The 23,888-nt window shown below is 43.8% G+C and overlaps 1 protein-coding gene across 2 annotated transcripts in view; it reads right to left on the bottom strand.

The window, feature by feature from the left end:
• GGPS1 (geranylgeranyl diphosphate synthase 1) overlaps positions 1 to 23,888 on the bottom strand; it is a 194,752-nt gene that overhangs the window by 78,508 nt on the left and 92,356 nt on the right. The window contains exon 3 of one of the 2 annotated variants that reach the window (XM_077486528.1): positions 13,960 to 14,030. The exons of the other annotated variant lie outside the window; for it this stretch is intronic. Coding sequence (XP_077342654.1) covers positions 13,960 to 14,030 — 71 coding nt within the window. The remainder of the gene's footprint in view (positions 1 to 13,959; positions 14,031 to 23,888) is intronic. 2 annotated transcript variants of the gene reach the window in all.

Below are 23,888 nucleotides of genomic sequence, written 5' to 3'. Positions count from 1 at the left end.
CTTTTTTTTTCCCAATACCATGGAATAGGTCACAGAGGATGGAAAGCCACTTGTGAACTATTGCAGAAAGACTTTTACATTACAGAACTTTCCTGGAGGGTTAAAGATGATGTATTAAGATGCATCACATGTATCAGGAACAAGCCAAACAACCCACACAAGGCCAAACATGAACACTTGATATCTTCAACAACTCCTTTTACACATCTGCAGATTGACTTCACACACATGCCCAAACTAGGTAAAAGACAGAAATATCTTTTGGTAATTGCGGACATGTTCCGAAGATGGGTTGAACTTTTTGTAACCACAAAAGAAGATGCACAAACAGTGGTGAGGATCCTCGTTCAGGAAATCATTCCTCGATGGGGATGCCCACTTCAAATAAACTCAGACAATGGGCCTGCATTTATATCAAAGGTCTGCCAGGACCTGGAAAAAACTCTCAAGATAGAATGGAAGTTTCACATTCCCTACTAGAGGTCGGCTGACATTTGGCTTTTAATTAATCGGCATCGGCCGACTGTGCTGATAAAAATGCCAATTATATGTTCAGCAGGACTTGCAAAAGACTTCTGTAATAGAAGTCAATGTAAGTTGCCTGAAGTTATCAGTGAAGTGACTTTCCTCCTCTCTGGGCAGTCTGCCAAGAAAAGATCAAAGAGATACAATGTTTCTTCTTCAATGGACTGAGCTCCCTGTGTAGAGTTCTCAGTTTAACCATTTAAAGACTAAATCAGTAAAGTTAGCCCCTTTTTTTCATCCAAAAGTTTTGATTACCATTTTTGGTGTATTTAATATATAGTTGGCTTTTTTTAATCTAAATTATACATACAAGTGAACTGATTGGAGGTTTGTTTTGTTTAATAATTGTTTAAATGTAAAAAAAATTCTGTATCACTTATTACTTAAAGCAGTTGTAAACCCTCTGATGTGTTTTTTTTTTTCCCCACCTGCAAAGGAAGAGGCATAATGAACTAGCATGCACCGCATACTAGCTCATTATGAAATACTTACCTTAGAACGAGGCCTCGACATCTGGCCCGATCCACGCAGAGGGAGCTGACCTGTTCCCTCTGCATTTCTTCCGGGTATCGCGGCTCCGGCCACTCATGGCGCTGGAGCCGCGATATCGTCACTCCCCCGCATGCGCGCGGGAGATTTCTTCCCGGCAGGGTCCAGCGTCTGCCGGGCTTTCAGCCAAGAATCCCCCGTGCGCATGTGCCGCTGCAGTCAGCGGCGCATTGCGAGGGGAATATCTCCTAAACCGTATATGTTTAGGAGATTTTTTTTTTTTTTATACCTACAGGTAAGCCTTATAATAGTCCCAAAAATGACTATACAACCGCTTTAAGGCTGCTTCCACACTTGAGCGGGCAGGCGTTGACGGTAAAACGCTGCTAGTTTTAGCGGCGCTTTACCGTCATTTTAGTGGCGCTATTCGGATGCTAGCGGGGCACTTATAACCTAGCTATGGCCGATGAAGGGGTTAAATGCATTTGTGAAGCGCTGCTGCCAAATCGCATTGCATGCGCTTCAGCAGTGGTGCCCATTCATTTCAATGGGCAGGAGTAGTGGAGGAACGGTTTAGACCGCTCCAAAGATGCTGCTTGCTTTTTTTAACGTCCTGCCAGCGCATCTCCTCAGTGTGAAAGCACTTAGTCTTTCACACAGACTGCAGGAGAGACGTTTTGAAGGCAATTTACAGGCACTATTTTTAGCCCAAAAGCGCCTGAAAAACGCCCAGTGTGAAAGGTGTCTAACTTAGATTTTATGAGATGAAGGGAAAAAAATAAAAATAAATTGGCCCAAAAAAACAATCGGCATCATATATCGGCCATTGGCCGCCGTGATTTCTAAAGATCGGTATCAGCCAGAGAAAACCCCATATCGGTCGACCTCTATTCTCTACCACCAAGAGCTCAGGGACAGTAGAAAGAATGAACAGAACAATAAAGACAAAATAAGAAAGGCCACAGGAGGAACCTGGCAGAAATAAGAATGACCCCTTCCAAGACAACAGAGTATTCACCTTTTGAAGTCTTGATGGGTCCACCTTTCCCAACCCAATGGGCCAGAGCACCTTTAATGATATAAAAGGAAGATTTGGTCCTGTCCCCGACTTCAACATTTTGGGGGGGGGGGGGGGGGGGAGATCCGTCGTATACTACAGAAATTCACAGATCCTATAATCCCAAATGACCTGGCATTCTTCCTCCTGCATGCAACCCGACATCCCTACACGTACTTATAAAAACATCAGTGATACGTCATTTAGTGGATGCAGCTAAAGCATGTATCCCCCTTGCTTGGAAGTCACCGCTTCCACCGACTATAGACGCTTGGATCAGGAAAGTAGAGGATATTAATAAGATGGAAGACCTCATCCTGACAAGTCACCATAGACAGGAGCTATACCCCAAAACATGGCAACTTTGGAATATGTTTAAATATTCGCAAGAGGGGCAAGCTCTTAGAGGGCCTCTAGGAGACCCAGCCTCATAGTCTCCCGCTATAAGCCAAATGACGCCTTGTAAGCCGTAGAGATGAACTAGATCACCCGTACGGGAACTGGACACCCATGTTCGTGAGTTTCCCCTTCCCATCCCCTCTCCCTCCTGCCTGCCCCACATCTACTCCATTCCCCTCCCCGCTTTCTATTTCCATTCTTGCTTCTCTTAGCATTTCAGGGCTCTGCCCATACTCTAATTGTTCTTTGCTTATCCTAATAAATGGAGAGAGAGGCCCCGCTGAGCCATAGCAATTGTTTGTCAAATGTTGGTACAAGAAAGTACCTATGCGGATGTTTAATTTCTTTTCCTTGCATTATTGTTACTATCTGTATCTGCATTGCTGTCGATTTGGTTATGTACCTGTTGTGGCCTAGACGGTCCCTTTTTCCAGTTATAAATAATAAAAAATAAAAAAAGAAAATGAAAAAAAAAAGAAAGAAAAAGGAGATTTAGACTTAATACAGAAAGAATATGTAAGGAAACTGGTTGAAACGTTGCATACAGTTGAGAGAAATGTTGCTCGTAACTCTCCTTTTTCTTCACAGGAAGCTACTCACCGCTTCTGGGTGGGAGACACCGTGGTGGTCCAACAGCTGAACAGAAGTAAGAAGCAAGAGTAACCCTTTGGACCTCCTACCACAGTGGTTGCAGTGACCAGAACAGCCACCCTAGTGGAAAATTGCCAGTCCTGGATCCACGCCAACCAAGTGAAAAAGGTTGCCCAAAGCCCCAAGAGCAGGAAAGAGATCTTGGATACAGAAGGCCCTCAAGCAGAAGTCCAAGCAGATAGAGAAGGAGTTCCTGGGAAAGCAGGTCCGGCCAGAGAAGATGACCTTGCTTATTTCACCAGACTTCTGGCAAGGCATTCTGCCTACTGATCCTGATCTATCGGACTGTGTTTCTACCCACCTGGATCATCACAAACTTTATACACACACACACACACACACACACACACACACACACACACACACAAGAACATTACAGTGACACAAGCTACAACCAAGAGAGATTGGAGATAAATTTTAGGAAAAGCATCTTATCAGTAAAACTAAGTATGCTTATGCTCAAAAATCAGGGTATGAAAAATGTTGGATATGTAGCAAACTACATCCCATCTATGCCACAATCCCAAAGAAGTATTAAAACACAACATAGAATGTAGAGATCAACTTATATGATCTAAGAGGGGATTGAAGGAATATTTAGCTTAACTGCTTCCATTTTATAATAATCAGTTTCCATTTTGTGTCTCTAACATCCACCTCACAAATAGATATGCTTTAGTATTGCTAATCTAGTTTTATTTCTCATAATATAGTTTCTATCTACTTGAAATCATGTGACATTTTATAAAAGATAAAAAAACACTTAACCACTTAACAACCGGCCCATAGCCGAATGACGGCTACAGGGCGGTTGTTTAACTCTGGGAGGCCGTCATATGACGTCCTCCCAGAATTTGAGAGCATCCGTGACCGCCGAGTCCACAGGACCCGGCGCATCACGGATCACGGTAAACGGCCGCTCATCGCGGCCGTTTACCACATGATCGCTCCGTCAAATGATGTTATGACGCCGATTCCTCCCTCCCCCTCTCTGTACCGATCGCTACAGCGGAGGGGGAAGAGATTGGTGTCAGCAGCGATGTGGGCTGCATCTGCAGTGCCCACATCGCTGCTCACCGAAAATTATGCCCGCAATACCCTGCCATTACTCTGCAATACCCTGCCATACTCTGCAACGCCCTGCCATTACCCTGCAACACTCTGCAACGCCCTGCAACACTCTGCAACGCCCTGCAACACACTGCAACGCCCTGCAACACACTGCAACGCCCTGCAACACACTGCAACGCCCTGCAACACACTGCAACGCCCTGCAACACACTGCAACGCCCTGCAACGCCCTGCAACACACTGCAATGCTCTGCAACAACTGCCAATACCCTGCAATACTCTGCAACGCCATACTCTGAGATACCCAGCCATACGCCGAGATACCCAGCCATAGTCGGTGATACCCTGCAATACCCAGCCATAGACATCCCCCCCCCCCCCCTCCGGTGCTTCTACCGACTCGCCAATACGATCAAACCAGAATCTTTTTTTTTTTCAGGCTTCCCAGCTTAGAGGTGAGATGTGGGGTCTTATTGACCCCATATCTCACTGTAAAGAGGACCTGTCATGCCATATTCCTATTACAAGGGATGTTTACATTCCTTGTAATAGGAATAAAAGTGATCAAAAAATTTATTTTTGGGGAAAAAAATGTCAAACTAAAATAAATAAAGTAAAATGAACAATAAAAAAAATAAACATTTTTTAAAGCGCCCCTTTCCCCATGTGCTCGCATGCAGAAGCGAACGCATACTTAAGTCCCGCCCACATATGAAAACGGTGTTCAAACCACACATTTGAGGTATCGCTGCGAACGTTAGAGTGGGAGCAATAATTCTAGCCCTAGACCTCCTCTGTAACTCAAAACATATAACCAGTAAAAAAAAATTAAATCGTCGCCTTTGGGGATTTTTAAGTAGCGACGTTTGGCGCCATTCCACGAGCGTGTGCAATTTTGAAGAGTGACATGTTAGGTATCTATTTACTCAGCATGACTTCATCTTTCACATTATGCAAAAATTGGGCTAACTTTACTGTGTTTTTTTTTTTTTTTTTTTTTTTTTTTTTTAAGCACAAAACTGTTTTTTTTTTCCAAAAAAAAGTATTAGAAAAATTGCTGCGCAAATACCGTGCGAGATAAAAAGTTGCAACGACCACCATTGTATTCTCCAGGGTGTTTGCTAAAAAAACATATATAATGTTTTGGGTCTGGTTATTAAGGGTGTTTAAGTGCCCAGTGGTCACTTAAACTGGTCTGGTTATTAAGGGTGTTTAAGTGCCCAGTGGTCAAGTGGTTAACCATAGTTTGCCATAAACGGGGACAATTGGGAAGCAGAATTCAAGGGACTTTTGTGAGCAAACGCTGCCCACAGTAATAGGTCTGACTAGTTGTTTTGATGGTCAGAAATATAGCAACGCAGGAATTGCTCCAAGGACTGATTGGCTCGTTCTGTGGCCCCATTAGACTGCAGGTGATATGCAGAGGAAAAGGCAAGCTGAATTCCCAACTGTGCACAAAAGACTCACCAGAACCGGGACACAAACTGACTACCCCTTTCCGAGACAATCACCTTGGATTGCCCATGTAAGTGAAAGATATCCAGAGCAAAAATGGAAGCCAGTCCCTTAGAAGTGGGCAACTTCTTAAGTGGAATACAATGAGACATTGAAAACTGGTCAACCACCATAAGGATAAGGAAGAATCAGAGGATCCAGAACCAACTCAATCTTGGAAGAGGAGGAAAATGGTCATGACAAAGCATCAGCCCTTAGGCCGCGTACACACGCGCGGACTGTTGGCCCAACTTTGTCCGTCCAACAGTTTGAGCGAACAGTCCGCTCAAACTTAGCATGGACGGACATGGCCACACACGACGGACGAACAGTTTGCTGAAACCGTGCGCGATGACGTGAACGGCACGTACGACGGGACGAAAAATACGACGTCCTATACACTGCAATGCAACCTTCCGACGTGGAAATCCTTTCTGAGCATGCGCGAGACTTAGTTGGCCGAACAAGCCTACACACGAGCGAACAGTCCGCTGAAACAAGGTTTCAGCGGACAGTTTTTCGGAATTTCCGTAAGACCTTGTTCGGCCAACTGTCCGCTGAAACTGTCCGCTGAAGCCCCACACACGAGCGGACTGTCCGCCCAAACACTGTTCAGCGGACAAGGTTGGGCGAACAGTCCGCGCGTGTGTACGCGGCCTTACATTTGTACCGGGTAAGAATGAGACAATGCAATTGAAACTTGAAAAGAATAGAGCCCATCGCGCCCTTCTGGGAGAGGGGCGTTAAGCCTCAGACAAGAATGTGAGATTTTTATGATCAGTAAGAATAAGAACTGGCACAGAGGTACCTCGAGAAGATGTCTCCATTCTTTCAGGGCAAAATTGATCGCCAACAGCTCTCTGTCACCAACATCCTAATTGCACTCCACAGGTGAAAATTTCTTGGAAAAGTAGCCACAATGATGCATAGCGCTCTCAGAAGTAGGACATCGAGACAGAAGCGCGCCAATGCCAATCTCAGAAGCATCAACCTCAAGCATTAAAGGGAACGTAGAATCAGGATGTGCCAACACAGGAGCAGAAACAAAGGCAGCCTTGAGAATCTCAAAAGGCCTTAACGGACTTCGGAGACTAACTCCTTTATGGTTATATCAGTCAGGGGCTTGACCAGAGACGAGAAGTTACGAATAAACTTCAGATAATAGTTGGCAAAGCCCAGGAATCGCTGCAGAGGACGTAAACCCACGGGTCGGGGCCACTGAAAGTTTCTCTGGGCCCATGAAAAAACCAGCATTGGAAATGACATAACTCAGGAATTTAACCTGTTTATGATGGAACTTGCACTTCTTCAGTTTACAATAGAGATCGTTCTCTCAGTTTCTGAAGCACACGACAGACATCTGTGTGGTGGCTCTCCAGGGACTTGGAAAACATGAGGATATCGAGATAAACCACCACACAACTGCAACAAATCTCGGAGGACATCATTAATAAATTCCTGTAAAACTGCTGGGGTGTTACAATGGGCAAAATGCATTTTGAGGTACTCATAATGCCTGTTCTGGTATTAAATGCAGTTTTCCACTTATCGCCCTCCTTAATCCTCACAAGACTGTATGCCCCTCTCAAATCAAGCTTTGTGAAAACAGTTGCTCCCTTGAGGCGGTCAAATAACTCCATAATCAATGGAATCGGATAGGCATTCTTAACCGTGAAACGTTTGAAACCCCTATAATCAATACAAAGTCTTAGTTCACCACTAGGGATAAGCTTAGGTGTGTTTGCATGCTCCACGTGCAGAGCCCACCAGGAATTCGGCGCAGCGCTGCGCTAATCACAGGCAGTGAGACATTGCCCGATCTCTGCAGCCGCGCATCGGGACAATGTCTCACTGCCTGTGATTAGCTCAACGCTGCGCCGACTTCCTGGCGGGCTCTACACGTGGAGCATGCGAACACACCTGACCTCATCCTTATTCACCACTCTTCTTCACGAAGAAGACACCAGCAGGAGACTAGGATTTGCAGATGAAACCTCGAGAAAATGCGTCTTCAACATACTCCTCCATGGCCTTATCCTACAAGTCCGAAAAAGGGTAAACTCGGCCACGAGGAGGTAAGGCACCAGGTTGAAGGTCAATTGTGCAATCGTGCAGCTGGTGTGGAGGTAAACTACCGGCTTGACCTTTGTGAAAGACATCGCTAAAATCGTGGCACTCCTCCAGCAGGGAGGACAGTGAAGAGGTGCACAGGACCTTGGCTACCTTCTGAAAGTATGTCTCACTGCATTGTGGTGACCAGGAGAGAACCTCAGCATGGATCCAAACAAAACAGGGGTAACAATGCCACCTAAGGTCTGTCCGTGACAGGACACTGTTATACAAGCTGTACCCTCACTATTTTCCATTGTAGAAAAGTGTCATCTCTTCAAAAAGTTACCTGCCTGGCCACAATAAAGGCACAATCTCTCCCTCCTTCTAAAGGTTCTCTCATCCGCAGAGGAATGCATGAAACCCAAGTGCATGGGTCCACCTACGCTGACCGACTTGGTACCAGGAGGCATGAGAGGTGAGGGAGGCACCGTTGGGACTGCAAAGCTCGGAGGCAAATGTACAGGAGGCTTCCGCAAGCGCTCCTTAAAGCGGAGGTCCACCCTAAAGTGGACCTTCCGCTCATTGTAACCCTCCCCCCCTCCGGCGCCACAATTGGCACCTTTCAGGGGGGAGGGGGGTGCAGGTACCTGTACAGTACAGGTATCTGCACCCACTTCCGGCGTACATTCTGCAGAAGGTACGCCCCTTTCCGAAGGTCCTCCGCTGCCTGCTGGGAAACACACGGATCCCAGAGACAGCGGGGACCATCCTTATTGCGCAGCGCGACTCGCGCATGCGCAGTAGGGAACCGGGAAATGAAGCCGAAAGGCTCCACTTCCTGATTCCCATACCCAAGATGGCGGCGGCAGCACCCGAGAGACGATCGAGAGATCGGCTTCGGGTGCCGACATCGCGGGCGCGCTGGGCGGGTAAGTGTCATTATTTTAAAGGTCAGCAGCTGCAGTATTTGTAGCTGCTGGCTTTAAAAAAAAAAATGTCGGACTCCCGCTTTAAAAGAGAGTCTCTCTCTGAGTCTGGAGTCAATGAGTTTGACAAACCTGATTAACTCCTCCAGCTCAGTGGGTATATCTTGCCTGCTATCTCATCCTTGATAGTATCCGGGAGACCATGAGAAAAAGCAGCCATGAGGGCCTCATTGTTCCACACAACCTCTCCTGCCAGAGTACGGATTTCAATGGCGTAGTCGGCAACAGTTCTTGCACTCTGTTCGATGGACATGAAAAACTTGGCAGCAGAAGCGGAGCTGCAGCTCAGTTTCAGGGTCTTGGCAATCTTCTTATAGCCTAGGCCATCTTTATGTAGAGCAACAATTCTTTGTTTCAGATCCTCAGAGAGTTCTTTGCCATGAGGTGCCATGTTGAACCTTCAGTAACCAGTAAGTGTGAGAGCTATAAAATCAAATTGAACACACCTGAGACCTTCTAACACTAACGAGACACATGACACCGGGGAGGGAAAATGGCTAATTGGGCCCAATTTGGACCTTTTCACTTAGAGGTGTACTCCCTTTTGTTGCCAGCGGTTTAAACATTAATGGCTGTATGTCGAGTTGTTTTGAGGGAACAGTAAATTTACACTGCTATACAAGCTGTACCCTCACTATTTGCCATTGTAGAAAAGTGTCACCTCTTTAGTTCTGTCACATGAAAAGATATAATAAAATATTCACAAAAATGTGAGGGGTGTACTCACTTTTGTGAGATAATGTAAGTCTATTTTTGCTTAGTTAAAGTGGTTGTAAAGCCTCAAAGTTTTATCATCTTAATGCGTTCTATGATTTAAGGTGAACAACCTATGCTGCAGCTCCCCCAAGATCCCATCTTTTTCCCTGAGCCCGATCTGATCCAGCGATGTGCACAAGTGATGCAGCTCCAGCCGCTGTTTGCTCTCGCTGCTGTCAATCAAATGCAGTGACATGGGGGGGGGGGCTGAGTCCTGTTGTCTGTGTCAATGGACACAGCAGCGTGGCTCGGGAGCGCCCGATGAAGAGGCCCCTGCCTGGAGTGCTGGTGGGGCACCCCAGAGCACAGGTAAGTATAGACATGCTTGGTATTTTCATAAAAAATAAATAAAATATGGAGGGTTTACTTTTAAAGCATATCTAAACCCCCAAAAATTTAAGGATTGCAGTGTACATGCTCTTAGATGTAGTGGCTGCATCAGTTGTCTTCTTTACACTGCGGGAGCTGTCGGCTCAGGATCTCTCGCTGAGAGGCTGAGCCGGGTGCTGGTCCAGGTCATGATCTTTCCTAAGCCTGGACCAGCTCTGTGATGGCTTCAGCTCTCTGTCTGCTGAAAACGGATCACAAGAGTGGAGAATGGCTGTACTTCTCATATGGATCACAGGAGTGCAGGCCAAACAAGCTTTGCCTGTCCTTCAATTTTAACATGGTTTTCCTGCCATTAACTTACTTCCTGAGACATGGTGACAACCGTACTTGTCACCTTAGTACAGGGATGTTAGGACTACATAACACCTCCCTCATCAGCAGCTACTTATTTATAAATCTATTTATAGATATAACTATTAGTATATTTTGTACATTGAGGATTAACTGAATTGTATATAGAGGAGCATGAAATAGGGGTATTTATAAGGACATCTACATGCAGTATGATACAAGGGCCTGAGGTTATCTACCCAATGTCATTTACGTTTAGAAAATCCATTTAGTATTTTTAAATAGAATACATCTAGATAAATCTGAACTAGGGCTGCAACCAATGATTATTTTCATAATTGATTAGTTGGCTGATTATTGTTTAGATTAACTGGATAACATGGAAACGCCTCCCATAGGAAACCATGTAAAATGAACTTTAGTGCGTTTCTGCAAAAAGCACCAAAAAACGCACAGGTGTGAACCAGGCCTAAGACGTTTAGTAGCAGCAGCATGCTTTTTAGGTTTGTATCACCTGTCATAATAGGGTTAAAAAAATAATAATTAGCCCTTTATAGCACAAAAAGAGCAGATAATCACCACTAATGCCCTGTACACACGACCGGTTTTCCCATCGGAATAAGCTCTGAAGGTTTTTCCATCAGAAAAATATAGAACGTGTTCTCTACGTCCATCTGAATTTTCGTCGTAAAAATCCGATGGTGGCATACACACGGTCGGAATATATGATGAAAAGCTCCAATCTGACTTTTTCTGTCGGAAATTCCGACCGTGTGCATGCGCCTTAAGGGGCTCATTTATACTGTGAAATTAATAATATACATTACTTATATTATAATAAATACACCCAGAAGTAGAAAATATCGGGCACGTGATCCTGATGTGCTTCTGTCACCCGGACACGGTGCATCTCGGATTGGCAGGAGGGCTCTGTGATTGGCCCTTCTGATCACATGACGGCCGTGTCCAATCACAGCCATCATGTGTTGTAAACAAACAGCCCCTTGCTAGGCAAACGGCTCTCCTCACACAGAAGTCGTACCTGAGGAAAGGAGAGCGGATCGCTGCAGCTGCTGGTGATCAGTGAGTATGAGCTGCTTTTTACAGCTTTTTACTCACTGATCACCAACCTAATGTAAAACACAGTGTAAACACACATGTCCCCAAATAATAAAAACACATGTCCCCGATAATAAAAACACATGTCCCCCACATATGTCCCACTAAAATCACATGTCCCAATGATTATCTGCACACATCTGTACATGATCATTTGCGTACATATGTCTGTGATCACGCAAACCAATTATTATACACTTAACGGAATTTTTTTTACCAAAAACATGTAGCAGAATGCATTTTGGCTTACATTTATGAAAAAATTTGATTTTATTGGATTTCTTTTAACCACTTGCCTACTGGGCACTTAAACACCCTTCCTGCCCAGACCAATTTTCAGCTTTTGGTGCTCTCACACTTTGAATGACAATAACTCAGTCATGCAACACTGTACCCAAATGAATTTTTGTCCTTTTTTTCCCCACAAATAGAGCTTTCTTTTAGTGGTATTTTATCACCTCTGGGGTTTTTATTTTTTGCGCTATAAATGAAAAAAGACCGAAAATTTTGAAAAAAAACACATATTTCTTTGTTTCTGTGACAAAATTATGCAAATTATTAATTTTTAGTCATACACTTTGGCCACTATTTATACTGCTACATATCTTTGGTAAAAATAACCCAAATTAGTGTATATTATTTGGTCTTTGATAAAGTTAGAGTCTACAAGCTGTGGTGCGAAACGCACAAAATTGATCACATCTGATGTACTGGTGGACTAGCTCACTTCTTGCGACCCGAACAAGTCAGGAAAGTACAAATACCCCCCAAATGACCCCTTTTTGGAAAGTAGACATTCCAAGGTATTTAGCAAGAGTCATGGTGAGCTTTTTGATGCTGTCATTTTTTCCCACAATTCTTTGCAAAATTAAGATTTTTTTTTTTTCCCAAAATTGTCATTGTAATAGGTTATTTCTCTCATGTGGCATGTGTATACCACAAATGACACCCCCAAAAAAATTCTGCTACTCCTCCTGAGTATTACAATACCACATGTGTGGGACTTTTTCACAACCTGGCCACAAAGAGAGGCCCAACATGCAGGGAGCGCCGTCACATGTTCTAGGAGCATAAATTACACATCTAACTTGTTGACTACCTATTACACTTTTGAAGGCCCTGGAGCACCAGGACAATGACACGTGGCACTGATGACAGATGGCACTGATACGTGGCACCGATGACAGATGGCACTACTACGTGGCACCGATGACAGATGGCACTACTACGTGGCACTGATGATGCGTGACACTGATAAGTGGCATTGATGACACGTGACACTGGCAGGTGGCACTGATGACAAATGGTACTGATACGTGGCACTGATGACAGATGGCACTAATATGTGGCACTGATGAGAGATGGCACTATGTGGCACTGATGACAGATGGCACTGACAACAGGTGGCACTGGGGACAAATGGCACTGACAACAGGTGGCACTGGGGACAGATAGTGCCATCTGTTCCCAGTGCCACCTGTTAGTGCTCACAGGTGGCACTGGGGGCAGGTGGCTCTGGGGAGGATGGCACTGGGTGGAGGATGGCACTTTTTTTTTTTTACTTACGGCCGCTGCAGCCTTTGATCTCTCCCTTCTCACACGCTGTCTGTGTGAGGAGGGAGAGCGGCGCTGAGAGATGATCTCATATGTTTTTCATATGAGATCATCTCACATTGGACACGCCAATCGCGCTGTAAACGGCCGCTGTGATTGGCCGTTTACAGCGATCTGTGACTGGCTGTGTCTGAGGGACACGGCCAGCACAGAACTTCCCCGATGCGCGCTTGCGGAAGCGCGTATTGCGGAAGTAAACAGGAGGCCATTCAGGAACGGCCTCCCGGCAGTTAGCGTCCGCTCTGCAGCCGTATTTCGGCTATAGGGCGGGTGCAAAGCGGTTAAAATAGAAAGAAGAAAAAAGTGTTTTTTCCAAATTTCCGCTATTTTGTCACTTATATTGCAAAAAATAAAAATTTGGGTACAGCGTAGCATGACAGCGCAATCATTGTCAAGCACTGAAAGTGCGAGAGCCCTGAAAGCTGAAAATTGGGCTGGAAAGGAAGGGGGCGAAAGTGCCCTGTATTGTAGTGGTTAAAGTGATTTTTTTTTTTAAACAACAAACATATTATACTTACCTACTTCGTGCAGTGGTTTGCACAGAGCAGCCCTGATTCTCCTTTTCTGGGGTCCTCTTCCTGGCACTAGAGTGTCCCAATAACTAGCTGCAAATTATAGTATAGAGTGCCCCCTATAGCAAGGTAGAAAAAAAAATCTGCCTTTAGAACCACCTCACTTCCTGCCCAGGACTACATGTCCCATGAGGCATTGCTCCTCACACATTCACAAGTTCTCATGCACTTACTGACATGTATGGATGATGTACTGAGCTGTATGTACAGCTGCACTGCATTTCCTGATATGTAAACAAATAATGCATTCCGTATGCAGACCAACTAATCTGCTGGCCGATTAATCGATTATGAAAATAGTTGACAACTATTTTCACTATCGATTAGCTGTTGATTAATCGATTAGTTGTTTCGGCCCTTCTCTGAACGTTTTACAGACAATTATTAAATTAAATAAAACCTCCACACTGTTAATGACGGTTTTATTTTCCTTTGTATAAAAGCGAAACATATGAATCAGAACATTACATAATTGGTGAAAAATAAAAAATACCTGTGTTTTATCTTCTGGCACGTTAAGCCAATGGTTAAAGGCTTGAGACAACTTTGTTCTAATTTGTTTACCTAGAATTGGCACAAAAAATAAAAAATAAAAAAGTTGTACAAAGATCATGAAATATATATTTTTTTAATTCAAATCTTTTTTATTTTATTTAGATTCACGTTAACAAATACAAACAAAAGACAAAAATATACAATAATATCTCATACATACAAATATCCCTACCCTCCCCCACCCATCCCCCTCTTATCGACCCTCTCCACCTCCACTTCCCCCATCCAATGATATTAAATACACGTCTATATCAACAACATATCAAAAAAATATAAGTAATTAAATAATTAAACAATCTACTCTTTCCTTTCTCCCTCCCACCTCCCCACCCCATGTTCATTCTCTCCTTCATCCATAAATCTTACATCCCTTTCACTCTTGCTCACCTCTCACACCACCTTCCCCATATTTTAACAAACTTCCCATATTTGCTTCTTTTCCTATATATGTATTGCTCTTTTTTTATCGTATCTTTAACTATTTCCATCCATTCTTTTACTGTGGGTGCTTCTTTCCTCTGCCATTTATACGCAATTCATTTTCTCCCTTGAAAAAGGCATCTGATTACAGCTATATGGATATCCCCCAGAACCTCCTCCTTTTCTATCAATCCCATTATACAAATTTTAGCTTCAACTTCTAGTAATAACCCAAACACTTGGTTTATTTTTCCTATTACTCCTTTCCAATATCTGTATAATCTTGGGCATCGCCAAATCATATGTATTAAATCCCCTCTCCGGTCTCCACATCTTGGGCATTCTGCATCCCGCCTACTCCCAAACCTAAACAGCTTAAGAGGAGTATAATATACCCTATGTATTAAATACAATTGGGATATAATATGTGATGGAGATAATGAAACTTTCGCTCCCAGCGCCAAAACCCTCTCCCACTGCTCAACTGATATTGGGCCCACATCTCTCTCCCACTTTGCTCTTTTTATATTCTCTATCTCTCCCTCTTGTTCTGTTCTCTTTAAGTGCCCATAAATATGAGATGACTCCTTTCGATGTATTACTATTTATAATTCTCCTTAGTACAGGCATCTTACTCCACTCCAAAATCCTTCCTCTGAATTGTACCTCCAACGCAAGTTTAATTTGTATATAATTAAAGAAGGTGTGGGCAGGTAGCCCATATTCATCCCTTAGTTCCTGGAATGTTTTCAACCTCCCGTCCTTATACAGTTGCGCTAATAAGTGGATGCCCCTCTGGTCCCATTCTACTAGTCTCCCCATTTTTTTAATTTCCACTAAATTTTTATTTTCCCATATTGGAGAAAATTCCATGTATCCATTATATCCCAACATTGCTTTTACCTCCTCCCAACATTTTACCATCAGTTGAACTGTAGGGCATCTGGACCTAAATGAGTCAGCCTCTACTGCTTCCACAACCGTATCATGCGGGGTATCACTCGCTAGGGGGCAGCCTCTCTTCTCCTCTGCTACTGCTAGATTACCACCTTTCATATTCTGTAGTTGGGCAGCCAAAAAATAATATCTTATATTGGGTAGTGCCAACCCTCCCAGTTCCCTTGGTCTCTGTAATACTTGTAAACTAATTCTTGCCACTCCATTCTTCCATATTACTTCTCTAAACAAGCTTTCCATTTTCTTAAACCAATATTTTGGAATCCAAACTGGTGAATTTTGAATTACATACAATATTTGAGGCATCCACACCATCTTAATTAAATTACACCTACCGGCTACTGACAAGGGGAGGTTTTTCCATACTCTAATTTTCCGCTTTAATTTTGACATAAGTGGGACTAAATTCCCTGTTATATACTGCCTCGGATCTGGTGTCAGATTCACTCCCAAATACTTAATTTGCTTAACTATTTTGATTTGAGATACCTGTCCTGGCAATGGAATATCTAAAGGGTCCACTGGGAGGAGAACAGATTTTTCCCAATTAATTTCAAGTCCGGAGAAATATCCAAATTCTTTTATCAATGTCATTGCCGCTACCAATGAGGGCCCCGTGTCCCCCAGAAACAGCAGCACATCGTCCGCATACATAGCGACCTTTTCCTCTTCATTCCCCCTTTTAAAACCCTGGATATCCTGCGCCTCTCTCAAGGCTATGGCCAGTGGTTCCACCGAGAGGGCGAAAAGCAGGGGCGACAGAGGGCACCCCTGTCTTTTCCCCCTCTCCAGATCGAACCCCTCTGAGCATTCCCCATTTATCCTCACTTTCGCCCTCGGTCCTGTATACAGCACTCTTATTCATTGCATGAACCTCGGCCCAAATTGAAATTCCGCTAACACCTTCCTCAAATAATGCCATTCCAGGCTATCAAAGGCTTTCTTCGCATTTAAAGTGGAGGGCCACCCTGAAAACCAAAAAATGTTAAAAATGACAAAAAAATCTAAAAAAAATAAAATGAGAAAAATTTTTTTTTTTTTACTTACCAGAAATGCCTGTTGCTAGGCACTTTATCTTAATCTTCCTCTTCCTCCTCCGCGGAGATCTTCTGTCTTATGTCTTCGTCGCGGCGTCTTCTGGGTAATGGGTCGCGCTGTGTTCTGGGAACTGTGTGTTCCAGAACACAGCGCGTCCCATTTAGAAAGCGCTGCGGGACTCGCGCATGCGCAGTAGTTCCGGGACTCGCGCATGCGCAGTAGGAAACGGGCAGTGAAGCCGTAAGGCTCCGCTGCCTGTTTCCCTTACAGGGAATGGCGGCGCCGGGACCCGAGAGCCGAGGGACGGCTCGGCCTCGGGCGGCCGACATCGCGGGCGCCCTGGACAGGTAAGTGATTTTATTAGGTCAGCAGCTGCAGTGTTTGCAGCTGCTGACTTTTTTTTTTTTTTTTTTTTAAACTGGCCCTCCTCTTTAAGGACATAACTGCTCCATTCCCCTCATTTACTGAAGGAATCTGTATATTTAAATAGGCACCTCTCACATTCATATTTGTGGACCGCCCTGGGATAAACCCAGTTTGGTCCTGATGTACTAATTTAGTAATTATATTTTTTACTCTTGTTGCAAGTGCTTTTGCCAGAATCTTTACGTCTGAACACAATAACGATATAGGCCTATATGATGCGGTCTCCAATTGGTTTTTCCCTTCTTTTGCCAACACCACCACTGTGGCCTCCCTCATTGATAGCAGCAACTGCCCCACTTCAAAGGCTCCATTGAACACCTGCAGGAGGGCAGGTAAAAGGGTATCCCCAAATTTTTTATAAATCTCTATTGGCAGTCCATCCGGACCTGGGGCTTTCTGGTTTGTCATTTCTGCTGTTACTTTTTGCAACTCCTCCAAGGTCAATGGAGCTTCCAAGCCCTCCCTATCTTCCTCCGATAATCTGGGTAATGTTATTTTCCCAAAAAATTCCTGCATCTCCCCTTCTACATTGGGATTTGAAACTTTATATAGTTCCTCGTAATATTTTTTAAACTCTTCCACTATCTCAGCGGTTGACTTCCTTATACCGCCCTTATCCCAAATCGCTGGTATTATTGGAGAGGAACTATTTGATTTAGCAATTAACGATAAAACCTTCCCCACTTGTTCCCTCCCCTTCTCCAAAGAGGGCCTGCTTCTGGAACTGCCTTTTCTTCTCCTCTTTCTCCCATATAAGTCTTTTATAATCTACCTGATTCTCCTCCCACTCCCTATAGCTCTCTTCTGAAGGGGCCCTAACATACCTTTCCTCTGACCTCCTTACCTTCTCTTTTGCTTCTATTTCCTTAACTGTCCCCTTTTTCTTAATCTGAGATATCTTTTTTTATTAATTCCCCCCTTAGAAAGGCTTTCAGGGTATCCCACATTATTCCCAAGGACGTGGATCCTACATTTATACTCAAAAATTCTTTTAAATTCGCTATTACCCCCTCCATATTATCCATTAATTCCAACCAGAATGGATTTATTTTCCATTCCCTTCTACTGCAACCTCTACCTATTCTCATTACAAGCGTCACAGGTAAATGGTCTGAAATTCCCCTTGGTTCATACTCCACCTCCTCCACCATCCCCAGCGCTTCTACATTACATAGCACCATGTCGATCCTGGACAAGGTGGAGTATGTCCTGGAGCAGCAAGAATACTGCTTCCTTAAAGGATTCCACCTCCTCCATATGTCCATAAAACCTGTTTCTTCACAAAATTGGAATAGCAACCCATTGGGTCCCTCCCTACCACCTGCCTTCTGTGGAAACCGATCTATTTTTTGGTCCATTGTCATATTAAAGTCCCCTGCTATTATAACCGGGATTCCAGGCTTGTCTATTATAAACTTCAACAGTTAGTTTAATATTTCTGCATTAAATGGCGGTGGAATATACACACTAGCAATCACACATACTTTATCTTCTATCCCACAAAAGAGGAAAACATATCTCCCTTTATCATCTATGGTGCTCTGCCTGCAGGTTAGTCCCGACCCAGGATCTATCAGGACACTTACTCCCCTTGAATAAGAAGTGTATGTGGAATGATATTGTAGCCTTAACACACTAATTGTATCTCGATCTAGGTGGGTCTCCTGCAAACAGAGCATCCCATATATTAGTTTGTAAAGAATATGTAACAAAACAAAATATTATATATATATATATATATATATATATACACACACATACACATACACACACACTTATCATAAATAACATAAGGGGGATGTTAAAGTCCACATAATTCTATTTGACCTTTATAAGTTAAGAAAATGTAATTCATCTACTGAAAACCTATTTTGGAGTTGACAGAAAACAGGAAAACAAGAAAAGTTTGGTAGCTGCCTAATGGCTTCCGGACCGCCCACCGCATATACTGTATACTGCATGCGGTGTAGGGGGCACACATACGCTACCAGAACGCCACTCCGTATGGGAGATGGATACATTGGAAAAAAGAGTGATTGTGTTTCAGCTCAGCGGTTTGCCTTGGTTTGTCGCTCCATCTCTCCACAGAACGATCTGCGGTTCGCACAGCGGGTCCAGCGTCTGCCACAACCCACCGATCGTTCTGTGGAGAGATGGAGTAGCAAACCATATGTAAACAAGGCAAACCGGCAAAATGTATGTAAACAAGGCAAACCGCTGATCTGTCAGGGAGATAGGAGCTAAGCTGAAACACAATCTTTTTTCCCCCCCAATGTATCCATCCCCCATACAGTTAGTAAGCACTTCCCAGGGACACACCTTAACCCTTTGATCTCCCCTGGTGTTAAACCCCTTCCCTGTCAGTGTCATTTATACAGTGATCAGCGTGCTTTTTTAGCACTGATCACTGCATTGGTGTCACTGGTCCCCAAAAAGTGTTACTTAGTGTCCAATTTGTCTGCCGCAATGTCGCAGTCCCACTAAAAATCGCTGATCACAGTCATCACCAGTAAAATAAATAAAAATGCCATAAATCTATCCCATAGTTTGTACACGCGATAACTTTTCTGCAAACCAATCAATATACGCTTGAGATTTTTTTTTTTTTAACAAGAATATGTAGCAGAATACATATTGGCCTAAACTGATGAAGAAATTTGATTTTTTACATTTTATTGGGATTTATTGGGATTATTATGTTTTAAAGCAGAAAGTAAAAAAATATTATTTTCAATTCAAAATTAATCTTATTTTGTTTATAGCGCAATAGATAAAAACTGCAGAGAGCACAAACATGCTTTGCATTTATAAGACCGTAACTAACCTGTGTGTTACCGGGTAGTGTGGCTGGCTGCAGAATGAGGGGCATGATTTATGTTGAAGTGGGCTTGTTCACATTTAACATGTACAGACCTCCCACATTCACTCCAATCCCAAGGATTCATGGGAAATGTAGTTAGAGGGAGAGGGAGGTTATGATGCAATCACTGTTCTAACAGCTCCTCCTCAGTACAATACTGATAGGGGATTTTCTGCCAATCCTGGAGTTCTGCTTTAATATAGCAAAAGATTGGGCGATCATAAGGTGGTATTGAGAAAGAAAGCCCAAGGTTCCCAAGATAAGTTACAATTTTCTGGCCTTGTCCTGTAAGACGTTGACAAGTTTTTTATTCAGATCTTCTGTTTAGCTGCTACTAAGGAAACCAAGGGCTGTTTCCAGGCTCTGGCTATTGTAATATTAGCTCATAATAGCATGTAGAAGAGAAGAGACTGGATATATTTGGGGGTGTTATCCACCCTTCTATTTAGTAAAGCAATTTGAGGAGTCTGAAGAATAGCACAGCCTGTGACCATGCGTAAAATGTGTTAAAGAATCCTTGGACCACCATGTGTGAAAAAAGGTGCCTCTGTGGCCACAGCCTCGAAAATAAAGAGGGGAAGAGTCAGGCTAGATGTGTAGGCACATGGTACAAGTGCAAAAGAATTTTAATATTGGCCTCAATAAAGGAGACATTGATAATTCCCTTAACCACTTAAAGCCCAGCCTCGTTTTGAGATTTTGGCGTTTACATATTTAAAACAGTTTTTTTTTTGCTAGAAAATTACTTAGAACCCCCAAACATTATATATTGTTTTTTTTCTAATACCCTAGAGTCATTGCAATACTTTTTTATCACACCGTATTTGCGCAGCGGTCTTACAAGCACACTTTTTTTTGGAAATTTTTTTAAATAAAAAAATAAGACAACAGTAAAATTAGTCCAATTTTTTTTTATATTGTGAAAGAATCTTACGCCGAGTAAACTGATACCAAACATCTCACGCTTCAAAATTGCGCCCCCCACGTGGAACGATGACAAACTTTTACCCTTAAAAATCTCCATAGGCGATGTTAAAAAAAAAATTCTACAGGTAGCATGTTTTAAGCTACAGAGGAGGTCTAGGGCGAGAATTATTGCTCTCACTAAACCGATTGCGGCGATATCTCACATGTGTGGTTTTAACACCGCTTTCATATGCGGGCGCTACTCACGGGACGGGCGCATTTAAAAAAGAAAAAAAAAATATTATTTTACCTTTTATTTTTTTACACTGTTTAAAAAAAAAATGTTCACTTTTATTCCTGTTGCAAGGAATGTAAACATACCTTGTAATAGAATAAAGCATGACAGGACCTCTTAACCAGTTGCCAACTGCCGCACGCAGATGTACGCCGCAGAATGGCACGGGCAGGCATATGAGCGTACCTGTAAGTCCCTACCTGTGCCTGCGGCGGTTGGATTATCTTTAGGAACGATCGGTGATGAGCGGGAGGCCACCAATTCATGGCCACCCCCTCGTGGGCTGAACCGGCGTGGAGGAGAGATGACCTATGCAAGTTTCATAGTTAGTAAGGTTGAATAAAGACACCAGTCCATCCAGTTCAACCTGAGTGAGTGCCTACAATTGTCCCTATCCCTGTACATTGCACACTCTCATCTGTCCCTGCCCTCAAGGAGCCACAATCCAAGGTTGCACCAAACGCTACACATACAGTAGAATACGCAGGCACACTTTTCACCCCCCGATCACCCCGTCACAGTGACACCAATAGCAGTTTTTTTTTTTTTATTGATTGCATTGGTGTCATTTGTAAGTGCAATAAGTGTTAGGGCAGTTAGGGTTAGCCCCCTTTAGGTCTAGGGCAGGGGTTGACAAATTTGCTTGGAATCTAGGAGCCAGCTTAAAAAGTTAGGAGCCAGGTCCGTGACGGCGATCCGGACCTGTCCCTGGCCTGACATGGAGACGAGTGAGGGGAAGATAGCAGCGCCGTCGCCGCCCCCCCCCGTCTCCAAGTCATTGCCCATAGCTCTTAGAGGGACATTTTATTTATTTTTTTCAAATGACAATTTTTTCTTTCAATTGCATTTTAGTGTAAATATGAGATGTGAGGTCTCTCTGACCCCAGATCTCATATTTAAGAGGACCTGTCATGCTTTTTCTATTACAAGGGATTTTTACATTCCTTGTAATAAGAATAAAAGTGACAACATTTTTTTTTAAAAGAACAGTGGAAAAAAAAAAAGTTAAAATAAGCAGAAAAAATAATAATTTTTAAACGCGCCCTGTCCTGCCCGCATATAAAATCGGTGTTCGAACCACACATAGGAGGTAGCGCCGTGATCGGTAGAGCGAGGGCAATAATTCTAGCCCCAGACCTCCTCTGTAACTCAAAACGTGCAACCTGTAGAATTTTTTTAAACGTCGCCTATGGAGATTTTAAAGGGTAAAAGTTTGTCGCCATTCCATGAGCGGGTGCAATTTTGAAGCGTGACATGTTGGGTATCAATTTACTTGGCGTAACACTATCTTTCACAATATAAAAAAAAATTGGGCTAACTTTACTGTTGTCTTATTTTTTTATTAACTAAATTATTTTTCCCAACAAAAGTGCGCTTGTAAGTCCGCTGCACAAATACGGTGTGACAGACAGTATTGCAACAACCACCATTTTATTCTCTAGGGTGTTAGAATAAAAAATATATATAATGTTTAGGGGGTTCTAAATAAAGGGAAGAAGTTGCAGGTAATATAAAACAGGCAGAGGAAACTTTGCAGACGAAATTAGCATTGCTGGTTTGTCATACCAACAACGACCACAAGAGGGCGCCAGATTCCATAAGGAATCATAGGACCGCAGAAGGCCTCAAAGCCGCGGCCTAAATTTTCGGCCGCCGGCGGAACGGCCCGACGCGATCACGCTGGGGGGGTCCACAGAGACAGGATACCCCCAGCTGTGCTGCCCCAGGCGCGAGGTCGCTATTTCTAGTCGCCAATGCGACCTGGCGACCGGGTTTTGTCGAGCCCTGGTCTAGGGTACCCCCTAATAAAGGTTTAACCACATGATCACCCCCCCCCCCCCCCCTCACCCCATCGCCAGTGCCACTAAGCGATTCTTTTTCTCATCATGATATTAGTGTCACAGGTGATGCTAGCTAGGCAGGTAAGTATTTAGCTTCGCCGTCAGCTTTTTATAGCATCAGTGATTGCCCCCTAGTTAACCCTTTCACCAGTGATCACCTTATAACTGTTACGGGTTATGTTGGTTAGTTTCTTATAGTGTCAGGGCACGCGCCGTTTATTACTACTTAATAAAGGTTTAAAGAGGAAGTAAACCCTGATGAATTCACTTCCTCTTTCATTCCCTGTAAAGGCAAAGCATAATGGACTACTATGCATCGCATAGTAGTCCATTATGTGTCACTTACCTGACACAGGAGCCAGCGAAGTCACCGCTGTCCCCTGTAGTTCCGAGCGTCCATCTTCTTGGTGGGTCTCCGTGGGTCTCGCTGCTCCGGCGCTGCGATTCGCTGGAGCAGCGATGACGTCACTCCTGCGCATGCGCACGGGAGCCGAGACTCGCGGCATTGCCGTCATCGACGATGCCCCGCTCAGTGTGCCTGCGTGGCGCTGTCTACGGCGCATGCGCCGTAGATAGCGGTGCCCATCTTCGGGCAAATATCTCCTAAACCGTATAGGTTTGGGAGATATTTCTTGGACCTACAGGTAAGCCTTAATCTAGGCTTACCTGTAGGTCAAAGTGGTTTGTAAGGGTTTACAACCACTTTAACCCCCTGATCGCCCGGCGGGTGATAACAGTTAGGTTTTAGGGTCAGATAGGGTCTGTGTCGCCCCAGGCAGCGTCAGGTTAGTGCCAGTACCACTAACACCCATGCACCATATGCCTCCCTTAGTGGGATAGTATCTGAAAGGATGGATATCTGATCAGATCTATACTAGTGTCCCCAGCAGTTTAGTGTTCCCAAAAACGTAGTGTTAGTGGGATCAGCCGAAATACCTGCTAGCACCTGCGTTTTGCCCCTCCACTGAGCCCAGCCCAGCCCACCCAAGTGCCGTATCGATCACTGTCACATACAAAACACACATAACTTCAGCGTTCACGGAGTCAGGCCTGATCCCTATGATCGCTAACAGTTTTTTGGTAGCGTTTTGATACACTCGCTAACAGCCTAGGAACCTTTTTAC

This window comes from Lithobates pipiens, unplaced genomic scaffold (assembly GCF_037356315.1).
Source record: "Lithobates pipiens isolate NorthernLeopardFrog02 unplaced genomic scaffold, aLitPip1_a1.2 Scaffold_18, whole genome shotgun sequence".
Lineage (NCBI taxonomy): Eukaryota > Metazoa > Chordata > Amphibia > Anura > Ranidae > Lithobates > Lithobates pipiens.
Note: the sequence above shows the minus strand (reverse complement) of the source record. Positions and strands in the feature narration are given on the sequence as shown.